The sequence below is a fragment of the Trichomonas vaginalis genome, chromosome II, assembly GCF_026262505.1.
Source record: "Trichomonas vaginalis G3 chromosome II, whole genome shotgun sequence".
NCBI classification, from domain to species: domain Eukaryota; phylum Parabasalia; order Trichomonadida; family Trichomonadidae; genus Trichomonas; species Trichomonas vaginalis.
The window spans coordinates 23,639,879-23,653,421 of NC_067204.1; the positions used below are offsets into that span (position 1 = coordinate 23,639,879).

The following is a 13,543-nucleotide window of genomic DNA, read 5'->3' on the forward strand; positions in this document are numbered from 1 at the left end:
TAGACTTCTTGTAAGCAAATGTGGGCTTACCGTCGTTGCTTGTATATTTACAGATCTCTTGACGAAATTCATAGACAACGTGAAGAAATGGAAAACAAGCTTGAAGCAAAAGACAAAAGCATTCAGAAAGAATACCACGTTCGGTACAAAGAAAGGAAAAGAACTATAAGTATATGATTTATACAAAGATGGAAATGAGAAGACAGAGATAAGGTTATGTTGCATTTAGTCAGAAGAAAACAACAAAGCTTTTACGAACCTTGCTAAGATTTACAAATCTGACAGAAATTGGTTCTATCGCGGAAACTTACCGATTTCATGACCCCAAATGAAGAATGTGAAACAAATAGTTCAAGATACGTTACCTCAAACACACTATGATATGAAAGGTTGTACAATTTTTACCTTCAACGAAGACTTATCGTAACTGAAAGAAAAAAATAACAGAGTATTTTGACAACTTCAAAACAAGTAGGGTAGATGACCATTTATTTTTTCAAGCTTGACTTTATTACAATTTGAACTTTGTTTGCGTAGATATGAATTCTGAAAGAAGTATGAGGGTCTTGTATGACTTTGTACTTCTCCCATAGTTCATGTCTGTCAAACTTACCTGCCATGGACTCTTTCATAAAGTTCCATGAAATCGTCTTCGACAATCCGGGGAAAAGTATATGTCAGTTAAGTATTCTTTTAACATCCTTACTTAAACTCTTTGCTGTCTGTACACAAATGAACTGAGATGTAAGTGTCTGAGCTTCTTAAGAATTCGACACATGTCTTGTTCTCTATTTCTTTAACAAAGGATGAGAGGAAATCATCTAAGATAAGAAGACATCTATGAGGGTAAGTCTTCCAATCGTAAGATTGCAATTTCTTCGAAATGTATTCTATCTCTTTCTGTTTGTTTCTGAAGTGTTTCTTCTCCTAATATTCTCTGCATTTCCTCATTTGGGTCTTTAAAACTTAGAATTTATATACTATTTATAGCATTGTACTTCAAAACTCTTCTTTGGTACTTCTTTATCCAATCTAACAACTCAGTATCCTTTATACATACTAAACTTAGACTTCTTTATAATATCTTTGAACGATTGACGGTTTGGGTCAAATTAACCAGAAGTGCGAACAAATAACAACTAACTCAAGAATGGGTTCTTCTCATCTAGTTCTTGTTGTTGTGAGCGCCATTTTAAGATAAGTGAAAGTCTTACCAGACCCAGGTGGTGCAATTAGACCTTTATCACCATTCTGAGCAAATAAGAAACTTGTATGGTATAGGCTTTATCTGAGCATTTTCTAACTTCCTCTTGTTCTTGTTTAAAACATTCTCAAATTTTTTGTCAATGTCAGCAACCTTTTTTTCTAACATATTTTTAGAAAAATTAAAATTTTTATCTTTAAGAAAAATGTCTAGCGATTTCGCTCATCTATATTCGAGACAAGCTTTTCGACAGCAAAACATCTGTCCCACCATAAAATCTTACATAGTGTAAACAAGAAGGTGAATTTGTTCTAAAGTTCTGTTTTCTGGGAATATGACAAGAACATAAAACATTACAAAGAGCAGTCTTAAAAATTGTCAATGACAGACTTGTTGACAGAGATGACGCCGATTGGAAAGATGAAGTCAAACAAAGTTTCTTAGAATGCAAAGAAGACACATGCGCTGTTCTTGAAGATGAAATAGAAAACAGAATAGATGAGCTATTAAAGGACAAAGAACTTTTACATAAATATAGTTGCGCAAATTTGACATAATCCACCAGAAGAAGAAAAGAGAAAAGAAAGAAAAGAAAGTAGAAGAAGAGAAGAAAGAACCTGAAGCAAGTCAGAAGAAAAAGAAATTTGACATGTAAAAATAAAATTTTATTTTAGAACATTTCTGGGTCAATGTCAATGTTCTCTTCCTCTTTAGGAGTAAACACTGGCTTAGACTCTAAAATCTTTTTACCCATTTACCTTGAACTTCTACAACTTTAGACTCATAATATTCATAGTCGTCTGTTTTCTTTGGTTCATAAGGTATAACAAGTTTTGTATGCTTTGCCTTCTTTAAGGTTTGAGAACTTTCTGTCAAAACTTTCTTTGACTGTTAACAACCTTCTATGTCTAAGTCTTCAAATTTCGCACCATTTTTAGTCACAATTAGCAAACTTTAACTGTTCGATGTTCCAAACTTTGCTGAATGAAGACTTTTCAAAATGGTAGAAGTAACATTCAAATATGTGAATGGGTCTAGTTCTTCTTTAAGTCCTGACATGTACTTGTTACCGAGATGAATTTTGCCATTTTTTCTATCGGATAAAAAAATATTTTTTTAAATTTACTCAGAAAAATTTTCTTTGTATATACACCATTCTGAACATCTAAAAGACTTTTGAACTTTGCCAAGAATGTACGTTTAGAAGCTGCCATATAACATATTCTTGACAATTTGTTTATATTCATCAATAAGACCTTCATCTAAGACACAAAGTCAGTGTTCATCTATGAACAGTTCATATACACTCTTGTTTGCTTCTAACAATGTTTGTCTTCTTCGGTATGTGGAATTTGTCTTGGATTGAACTTAGAAATATCTAATGTCATGAAATATGAGAACAAGTGGTGTAAAAGTCAGATGTCAAAGTTTCTGCTAAGTCGTCAAAATATTCTGTTCTTGCATATGAGAATCTGACGTCTGACAACTACATTCTTCTGTCAGAACTTTCTAACTTCATCGGAACAGCATTGTTTTAAACCATAATGAAGTTTGCAACATTTTCACAAACTCTTTGGTCTTTATACTTTCTTTCAAACAACTCCAATTTGTCTGTTATAAGACTCTTCAAAGCATCTGAGTTTAAAACTTTTTGTGTATTATACTTTGAAGTTCATTGCAAACTATAAGTTTCATATTCTCTGTTTGAGGAGTTAAACTTGCCACAGATGTTTTTCTAAGTTTGTCATATTCGGGTTCGAATAGCCCTTTAACAGTTTGCACAAGATATCTGTAAGAATGTGTTCTTCCTGTTCCTTGTTTTCCAATTTATAATGAGAGCAGTTTCATTCTTAGCACTTGGATGTTGTAAGATGTTTGCAAAACCAACATAAGATATACTCATAAACCTTTTCGTTTCCATTGCATATAATTTTCTTTGACATGGTCTAACCAAGCTTCTATAATATTTCTTTCCATTCTACTTGTTCATATTTATATCCAGTGAAGATAGAATAGAAGTTTGGAGAAGGTGTATAGAACTTTATACCTCGAACTGAAAAATCTTCTAACTTTGACAATAAGATATCTCAAGCATCTAACATCTTCATTCCAACTTGTACAACTTTATTTTCTTAAGTTTCTGTCTACATTCTTGTTCAGACACTATTGTTGCTCTTGGTTTTTTAAGACAACATCCCATTCTTTCATGACATAAATTCTGGGGCAGAGTCAACATAAATGACTAAACGTTTCAAATTCTCGACTGCTTTGTTATAGTCTCTAAATGAACATATATTCTGAATGCTTGGAAGTCATAAAAATCTGAAACATCTATTCTGTACATTTTTATAAAAATAAAAAATAAATATTTTTTTATTCTTGACTTTGTTGTTCCATTTGTTGCATTTGTTGTTCTTGAGCTATTTGTTGTGAAGTTGTTCTTGTAATACAATACTTTCACCAGTTGCATCTTCCAATTCGAAACTTTCTGCTGTCATTGACAAATACATAGGACATAAAAGTTTTACAGGAACAAAGTTTGCGTCAACTAATGTTAACGTTATACTTGCCAAAGTGTTTGAGTTCACTAAGTTGAAAATTCTGCATTCGAATGAACAATAGGCAAACCAGCAGAGAAAGTATTGTTTTTACGCATAAGTATCTTTGGTCATAATAGTTTCTGTCGACATTCGAATACAACTTTGAACCTAAGTTTGAAACATATATAAGATTGGTGTGCTTAATGTCAATGGAATAGACATTCCTTGTATGACACCTTTTCCTGTTATAGGAAACTGTTGGTAGTAAAAACCAGAAATAAGTTTTGTATTATAGCTCATATCGTTTATAGTAAACTCAGTCGGACATCCAAACATTATGAAACCTGCTCTAGTTGCAGCACATGTTACACCCGTACTTAAAGTATTAAATAAGTCAACAAAACCTGTTGGTGGTATATCTGAGTAAGTATCTTCAAAGGAGTATTTTTTACCATTCACAACAATAAAGTCTTCTGGTGTCAAAAGAGCAAAACAGCTTTAGTCGTCATTGTGTTTAAGGTTAGTTTACAATATCGTCCTTGAGGACTTTGTAAGTTTGTTGTTATAGAATTATATGACTCAGGGTTTTTAGTCGTAATAGTATAAACCATTATGTCTTCTGCCATTTACTTAGCAAATAAACTTTAATGAAATGTTGTGGTCGTCAAATATTTTTATAACGTCTGGGAAACTATATTTTAAGTTCAACGTTTCACCTCCTTTCATAACGTATATCTTGTCAATGGCATTATATGAAACACCACAGCAACCAATGTCGGGTTCTATTTCTTTGATGTTTATATCGTCTGCCTCTGTCAAAAGTTTTCAATAGTTCTTTCAAAACTTCATGAGGTGCAATGACATATGAGTTCACTTTTACAGGGTTGTGTTCGACCAAGTTTAACATTATACTTAAAGCTTGACAAATCTTCTCCTGAGTTTGAAGTTTGTCTTTCAGTTGTTTGGTAGTCGTTTCGAATATCTGCAACAGAACTTAAGTCTCTGTTAACTTCAGGATATGTTGGTTCTTTTACAGGAACAATTGTTATACCATTTTCGTCTTCGTATGGTTTCCCCACTTCAACATCTCTGTCTTTGACATTGACAACAACACTTTGACTGTTTGTTTGAGTTGGTGAATTTAACTTCACATCTGCCACCGCCATTAAACCTTTTGAAACACTTACGCTTCTATTTTTCGGAAATGACATTTTACTTAGAATAAAAAGATGGACGTATTCGGATATCTTATTGAATTGAAGCAGAACAAAGTTTATACTCACAAACAATACAAATACATTGACAGAATAGTTCTTACACAAACAATGGAAAATGTTATAGAATAGCAGTCTTTGCTGAACCTAAATATTTTCATAAAGCAAAGAAAGTTGGTATAACTGAAATGGTGAAAGTTCTTGAAGCAGACAAAAATATAACTTCAAAACTGACCGATATTACTAAAGGAAAGTTTATAATACAATATTATGTCAAAACTGGTGTACTGTCAATATTTGACGGAGAGAAGTCAGTTCAAGAACAACTTACTGACCTGCTGCCAAAATCTGCTCGATGGAAGCTGTCGTTATGCCAATCTGAGGAGCCCCAGCAGGTTTCATCGAACGAATCTTCAAAAGAGCATCTTCCGTGAAAAGTGCTATTCAAACTGTTCGCATGTGAACTTAACTGGGTCCCAAGCATCTCCAGCAGCATTGAAATAATAGTTTACTTCAGTGTTGAGGTTTGAGAAACCAAAGTCTAAGTCAACTTTGTCTTTGCAAAATTCGGCGAATGACGTTTTATTTGTTCCCTTTACGTCTGTAAGAGTGAATGGGTCTTGTGTTGGTGCAATGACTAAGTTATTTTTGCTTGGAGTAAGTTCAATAGAAATTTTTCCTGCCCAGTTTGGCAAGTATCTTAAAACCTGAAGATGAGAAAGATGACAAAGGAACTCTAAGTTTCAGTTTTACTTTGGTTACTGCTGCTGCAGTTTGTCCAGAAAGGTTAACATAAACTCCTGGAACGTTAGGGTCAAGTCTTCTTATTTTCTCAATAGTTGCATACTGGTCTGTTTGTTCTCTAGCTTGTGGTTGTACTGAATTTCTCAAAGCGAACCATTCATAGTTTGCCCATGTTACTGTTTGAACTAAGTCAGAGTTAGAATATATCTTAATCCCATGAAAACTTCTGGAGCATATTGGTATCCGACATAAAAAATTCCATTGCAACCTTTCTTGTCAGACAACTTGGCAGAAGGTTTTATTTCAATGTCTTGTTCCACGTATAAGAATGAGTTGTCAATAGAAATAATATGAAACCTGTCGCAAGCAATATCTACTGTTGTTGAAGAACCTTCTCCAAACTCACCTACGTTTCCATAAGAAAGCAGTTGTATATTCGTAAGTTCCAGGAACTATTTCTGACCTTCTAATGGCATTGTCGCATTCGTTATACCATTCGGAAACATTTCCGTTCATGGCATCCAAAACTGTTGGCGTTATATTCTGAGCGGCGTACATTTCATATGGGTAAAAATATAGAATAGTTGGATTTATATATCATAATAGAACCCACTCGGACCAAGCTTTACTTTCTTCCTGACTGAGTTTTTAACTCTTCTTTTTCCTTCATTGCCACTACTTTCACTAGATGAAGTTACTTCTTCACTACTTTCACTTTGTTCTACTCTTCTCTTCTTCTTTGGTGTCGCTTTTGGTAACTTGCCCTCTGCTTCAAGTTGTTGCATCTTTGCCTCATGTTCACCTAGTATGTTGTAAATTTCCCATGTCCTTTTTGCCTTTGGGCTCTGGTCGCCCATCTCAGGTAACCTATATCCTAGAAAGATTTTGTCATAGTTTGTATTTGAGTCTTCGCGCAATTGTTTGCATGACTCTTTCCTGAGTTTCCGGTTCAAGCTCTTCAAACAGAGCTTGTCCATATGGAATAAGCTCGTTTCCAAATATATGTTTTTGTAGCCATTCTGGTTTTCTTTCCATGTTACCAATAATATCTTTTGTGAATGGGAAAAGCTTTTACCCAATGTTTCAGTCTTGCGTCATTTATTTCTGTAGTTGGTTTTATTTTGTCAAGGAACATGTTTTTCAATACTAACATTTCATTTGGTACTGTCCATTTGAGTTTTCTTAAATATTCATCCCTTCTCGGTTCATTGTCTGCAAAGTAAGTTTTTATGACATTTTGCAAACTTTCGTTTGCAAGGTCATGTACAATAGGTTCTCTTCTTCTCTCTCCCTAACTTTCTTTCTAAACTCTTCACCAAATATACCATCTCTATGGTTCTGTGTAGTTCTTTGAGATAAATGTTCTAGAACGTCAGGTGTTATATTTCCATCAGCCATGTTCATTTCATACTGGTCCAAAATATCTGCATCTTTCATATCTTTCAATGGCATTAAAGCCGCGCTGAAAATACCAGCTATATCTGGTTCACCATTCACTTCCATTGCGTCTACAACTTCTTGGAATTGAGGTTGTAAGTTTATGAACCACCTATCCGGATTAGCTTTATGACCCCATCTCATTGTAGTTCCATAGTCTGCAGAAACAAAAGTAGGTTTGTTTCCATATTGGTTAGGTTCTGAATGAACTTTAAACAATGTTTCATTTCTATATGTTTTGTTGAAATTTAACCTTTTATTTTCACCGAGTTCAGCCAAAGATTGAACGTTATATGGTCGTAAGTAAAAAGGATTATTGTATTTGCGTACATTTTCTTTCAGTACTTCCATTCTATGCTGAATATTTTCATCTGATGTTGGAGTCTTTTGTATGTCGGCGAACATTTTTCGATATTCTTCTACTATGTCAGCCGAATTTTTCTTAGACTCTTGGAAAGATTCCATATTCACCTCATACTCTTGTTGAGGGTCAAGATTTTTCGGCTGTTCCAAATCTTCATCTAGTTCTGTGAAGTTAGTTTCCAAAGGAGGGATTTGTTCGTTTCCTTCAGGCTCTTCTAGCTGTTGTTGCTGAACTATTTCTTCCATGTCTGGTTGTATCTGAACTTCTTCCTGTTGAGTTTCTTGTACCTCATCTGCTGGCATTTCATATATTCCGAGACCGTTTTTAACAAGTTCCCTATCTAAGTCATCCGGACTCATAAACCTTTCTTCTTTCGTTCCGTCTCTATTTTTTACGCGTTTCATGAAGAGAGTTGAATTATCATTTAGCTCTGACACCAAATATCTCGGAGTAAATTCATTCATGTCATTTGGATGATATGCTATTAAATCATATCCCTTAACGAGCTTGTATTTTCCAGGTTTGAGATTATATCCCATTTGATGCTGAACCATAAAGCTAAATAGGTTCGGGTCAGTATTTCCTTCCTTGAACTTTCTAATAGCTTCTTTATATCTGTCACTAAAGTCAAGAGTATCTGGGTAACCATAATCTTCCTTAAGCATTTTTAAGAATTCTTGGTTTCCTTTTTCTCTACTTCTTTTATGTCCTTGCTCTGGTTGTGGTGCAGGTGCAGGGTTTTGAACTGTTGGTTGTTGTGCAGGGTTTTGAACTGTTGGTTGCTGTGTTGGTTGTGGTTGCTGTGTTGGTTGTTGTTGTGGTGCTGGATTTTGAACTGTTGGTTGCTGTGCAGGGTTTTGAACTGTTGGTTGCTGTGCTGGATTTTGAACTGTTGGTTTTGGTTGTTGTTGTGGTGCTGGATTTTGAACTGTTGGTTGTTGTGTTGGTTTTGGTGCATGCCTGTGTCTGTGTCCATGTGACGATGTAAATGTTTTAGGTAGTCCTGGTGCAGGTGCTTCTCTTGGAGGGTTTGGTGGTATATAAGTTCCACCAGCTGGCACATATGTTCCATCTGCAGCATAATGTCCTACCTGACTTTTCGTTCTTAAGAAAGCATTTACTAGGTCTGTTTTGGTCTGTTGTAACTCTTTTTCTTGACTTTCCACAACAGTTGCTCTAACGGCGTCATAGGCACTTTGAACTGCCTGTCTCGTTGCTGCATCTGTTATTTTCGTCATATTTTGTGCTACTTCTCTTAACTCTTTGTCGAAACCTTCAGACTTCAGTTTCTTTCCAGATGAGAAGTCGTTCACTAGTTTCACCTTACTATGAAGAGCTTCGAAGGCATTCTTAAAGTCAGCATTCATTAAAGCTTCATTTGAACTGTCTTCATCCGCTTGTATTTTTGTCCTTATTGACCCTATAAGTTGGGCTGCTTTAGCGTTGGCTTGGGCATCTAACCAGTCATTATTAGCTTTTATATATTCTGCGCTTTTCATTGCCTTTTGCATGGCTGCGTCGTTATTTTTACTTTCTTGTGCTAAGTTTTCATACTGTACGGTTTGGTTTTGCAACTGTAAAAGTTTTTCTGCCTTTACATTTGCTTCAACTTCTTTTTTATACTCATCGCTATCCATATATGTCTTCAGGGCTTTTTGTTTTATCTCTTCATCTTTCAGTACTTTATATTGAGTAGTATGGTTTTTTCAAATTTATAACATCTTGTTCCATTTTTGCTACTTCTGCTGCTTTTTCTGACACTTTTTTCGCATATTCCTCTGTTACTTAGTTCTTTCAGTTGTTCTTCTCTTCTTTTTCTCTACGTTTAACTCATTGAGTTTCTTTGTCTGTCTGTCATATTCTAGTTTCTTTTCGTTTTCACTTATTTGTTTCTGTATGTCTATGTTTGACTTTTTGACATCTGTTATTTGATTTTTGAGTGAACTCAAATTCATTTGACTTTGAGGGTTATAAGCTGTTCCGTCTGCAGCTCCACCATAGCCTGCCATTTTCGCTAAAAGTGCCGCTCTTAAACCTCCACTCTGTGCACCAATAACTCGGTTTAAAAGCATAGGGTTGCTTGACATTTGTTGCAACATAGTGGGGTCATTCATCATTTGTTGTTGCAACTGTTGTTGTGGTGTCAGTTTTACTATTGGATGTTTCAATGCTCCCTTCCTCTTACGTATATTCTTACGTAGCTTACGTGGCATTTTAAGTGAAGTTAAAAAGCGGTTTTTGACAGATGTTTATATGACACTTTTTGTTCAGCACAAAAAACTACTCGGTCAAAGTGTTGTCAGTTTTGTAAAATAACCGTCCTATCTCATTCTATAAGGGGGAAAAGGCTTCTCAAAGTATACTTCCTTGGAACGCCCGTAACTTTTCCTGTAGCGATGATAGACCCTTACTTGTCCGGACAAAGTTATACTATTTTGAGTGCTCTACAAAAAAGTCAACGGCTGGTCGGCTGGGGTTCGGTCCTCCTCTTGGGTCTTGGGAAAAATTTCTTATGGGCTAGAGGGCGCAACGCGCCTGGAAGCCCCACTACCTTTTTTTTAATAACGGTTGCTTTAAATATGACGGAATCTAATCTAATCAATACTTTCAAAAAAAGTGTAACTTTGCCAATTTGTAGTTTACAATATGTAAAGTTTCTACATACTATACGATACAAACGGTTTGGTCTGAGCATCTCCTAAAAATTTACAAAATTGGAGATTCCAGCTGTTATTTTGTTGCATGCTAAGTTCGGTCAACGATAGAAATTGAGTGGAAATTAATCGTCGAGGAAGTACGATTATGTAAAGTAAAAAATGTTGTGGGATTTTTAATATTATATATTATTTTATAATAAAATTTTTTTGAGTCATTTTAAGAAGCACATATAATTTTTTGAATTTAAAAATTAAAGTAGTGTCAAACGAATTTATCACTTAATTTAATACTCAGATTTCTTAAAATTAATGAAAAAAGGTTTTCTGAGAACTTTTGAGAATGTTTTTCAAATTCCATTATTGAAAATATATAGGTATTGTATGAAATTCAAACTCTATATTTATTAAAATTCTAAATTTTTAATAAAATAACTTTTGAGAGGAATATAATTTTGAATGGTTGATTAATAAGTATAAAAATGTCTACGATTTTAAGGAGGGAATTGTTCCTTATGAGGTATACATCATAACTATATACCTCATAAGGAACAATTCCCTCTTGATAGCTGGGAAACTTTCTCTGAATAACTTATCATTTGGAGAAAGTTTCCCAGCTATCTATTAGAAACTAAAGGCTGTGAGGCACTAATATATAATCAGCGCCTCATAGCCTTTAGTTTCTTATTAAAAACGAGAAAACTTGTTCGAAATGATAAACAATTTCGAACAAGTTTTCTCGTTTTAAGGAGGGAATTGTTCCTTATGAGGTATACATCATAACTATATACCTCATAAGGAACAATTCCCTCTTGATATCCTGGATATTTTTGAATATATTTTTTTAATTAAAGTTCTCAAAAATATTATCAAAAGTGATTTTTAAAAAAATATCTCCAATTAATTAACTAATTAAAAGTATTATATTTTTAAAATTAAATAGTTTTTCAATTTTTTTGAAGGAATTGAGATACTTCCCACGACAATAAAATTGAGAGGTTTACATTATGACTGATCTTAGCATGCAACAATTTCTCCAAATGAGATCCTTATAATATGTAAATAATAGTTAAAATTTTTCTAAAATCAATCAAAATTTTATAAATTAGCAATAAATTCACGTGCAAGGTTAACAACATTTTCACAAGCGTCGCCTTCGAAGGCCTTTAATTCCTGAAGGATCTGATTCTTCTGTTCTGGCGTCTTGACTGTCTTTCCGATATTGGAAAGGATGTAAAGAGCGGATTGTCTCTTTCTGAAGGAGTTGCTAGCTTTTAGAGCGGCGAAACTCTCAGGAAGTAGAGCAGATCCCTTCTCCGCGAGGAAGAACTGGACGAGCTGCTCAGAAGCAGCGACTCTGACAGGTGTTGCTTCGTCATCTAAGCATTGTATGCAGAGTTGCGAGAACTGCTTGCTGAGGTTTCCATTCTTACTGACAGCGGCGAGTGCTGAGAGCAGTTGGACCACTCCGAGGCGAACACGCCACTGATCTGACTCCATAAGGTTTGTAATGACTCCGAAAAGCTGGAATGAGATGAGCGCGAAGATAGATTCGTGCTTTGTAGTTGCGAGGGCTTCAAGGAAGTGTAAACGAGTGTTTGGAGGTTGTTTGATGATGACACATTCAACAAATGCGTTGACTTTCTTCTGGTCGAGGGTGCAACGAGTGTATATTGAAAGGAATGCATCGATTGCTGCATTCTTAAGTGATGTTTGTGGATAGGTGATGTTATTAAGGATAACGTCTAAAACTTGAGGCAGGAAATCGTAAGAAGCGCTTTTATTGCGATTGAGAATTGTTGTAAGTGATGTAAGAGCGCAGAGAACGACTTGCCAGACGCTATCTTTGATGAGCTGGATGCAATACGTCAAACTCTTAGTGTCATCTGTAGAATTTGCAAGCTCACGAGCGAGGGAAGCACGGACAGCCCAGTCATGATCTAATAGGAGTGGAGTAACAATATCATTAAAGAAAAACGGTAATTTCGAGCAGATAACAGGAAGAAAAGACTTAACTCTTGAGTTTGAGTCGGAGCAAGCGTAAGAGGCGACATCCTTTGCAAGGTCTGGTTGGAGCTTTGGAATAACCGAACACATTGAGAAACGAACTTGGAAAGCAGGGTCGCATATTAATGCGGCACTGAGGTTTTTGACGTCATCGTTTGACTTGAGTAACATGATAATTTTGGCTACAAATGCACGAACAAAATCAAGCGGAGAAGAAGCTAATCTCTTGAAGAAGCCCATTACATCACCACCTAATTTAACTGTACGAATTTTTTGAAGGATAATTTTGGCTATAGCGACGTTTTCTGCTGCAAGAAGAGATTCTACAACTGGTGCTAAGCTAACTATAGCTTCACTAATTGCAGCCATCTTATCGACTTTTTCTGCGAGTGTTTTGACTATGCGAGCGTTATTTCGCGGTATCCATGTTGCCATAAATGGATAAAATTCTTCGGCAATGAATTTTGGTGGAAAACTAGTGAGGATTTTTTCGACATTGCAGGCAAATTCGTATTGCGAGCTTTCGTCTTGTGTTACGGCTTTCTCAAAGAGAGTTATTGCGGAAGCTACAGACATCTGAATTGAATAATCAATGAAAATTTACCCTTTAAATGGTAAAAAATTTCAATAGTGATCCTCAAGAAAAAAAAATTCTGCATATTTTATCTTGAAAGATATTGCTTTGCATGCATATTTTAGAAATACGTGGGATGGAAGAGATTGGCATTATATTTTGATGGGTAACAATAAAGTTAGCAAGGCATTGAAACTCTTAACCTTAAAAATTTTTAGACACCCTTGAGGAACTATGATCGTGTAAAAATAGAGTGTCCTGATAGACGTAGTGAACACAAACAGAGAATATATTTATCACTTCAGAAACTATCATCTAGATATGGTTTTGAAAATAGGTTCTATGTAATAAGAGAATTAGATTGCATTAAAGGAAAAAATGGAATTATGAATTCATTTGCACAAAATATGCTTCATTATATAATATAATAAATGTTTTTGTTAAAATCAATCTTTTGACAATATTTTAAAAAAAATTGGCAATTCAATGTTGTCTCTTACTTGGTATATATATTTATCTACTAATGGTTATTTGGTGGTTAGAAGGTTATGCTAATCTGTATGTACAATTTTGAGATCTGATTTGCAATTCAAAAATGAAACATGAAAAACGAAAATATGAACAATAATCTGATTTTTTTGGTGGTGTGGAATTGGTTGTATTGTTGAATTAAGTTGATTACACTTGCACTTGGCAATGAATGAAATTAGAATTGACATAATAAGTTATTTATTCCCATCTTTGGTGTTATTTGTTTCAATATTGAATAGCAAAACTAGAAAATTATTATTGTGCACCATGCTCA

The 13,543-nt window shown here is 34.7% G+C and overlaps 3 protein-coding genes and 1 pseudogene across 4 annotated transcripts, besides 1 other annotated feature; all 4 read right to left on the reverse strand.

Annotated features, from left to right (window-relative positions):
- Positions 1-5,403: part of a mobile genetic element that runs on past the window's edge.
- A 1,608-nt stretch (positions 5,404-7,011) lies between these two features.
- TVAGG3_0597700 (protein of unknown function, DUF4106 family) lies at positions 7,012-7,862 on the reverse strand (the record flags this gene model as incomplete). Its single annotated transcript, XM_051239671.1, has 1 exon — positions 7,012-7,862. A coding segment is annotated over one exon (851 nt), but the record flags the coding sequence as incomplete, so codon positions are not given.
- A 308-nt stretch (positions 7,863-8,170) lies between these two features.
- Positions 8,171-8,479, reverse strand: TVAGG3_0597710 (uncharacterized protein; the record flags this gene model as incomplete). The annotated part of the gene is made up of 1 exon (XM_051239672.1): positions 8,171-8,479. The coding sequence occupies one exon, from the start codon at positions 8,477-8,479 to the stop codon at positions 8,171-8,173; it is 309 nt and encodes a 102-aa protein (XP_051097496.1).
- A 51-nt stretch (positions 8,480-8,530) lies between these two features.
- Positions 8,531-9,512, reverse strand: TVAGG3_0597720 (annotated as a pseudogene). Its single transcript has one exon. A coding segment is annotated over exon 1 (982 nt).
- A 1,659-nt stretch (positions 9,513-11,171) lies between these two features.
- TVAGG3_0597730 (meiotic spindle elongation) lies at positions 11,172-12,752 on the reverse strand (the record flags this gene model as incomplete). The annotated part of the gene is made up of 1 exon (XM_001304485.1): positions 11,256-12,740. The coding sequence occupies one exon, from the start codon at positions 12,738-12,740 to the stop codon at positions 11,256-11,258; it is 1,485 nt and encodes a 494-aa protein (XP_001304486.1).
- Between the last annotated feature and the right edge of the window lie 791 nt (positions 12,753-13,543).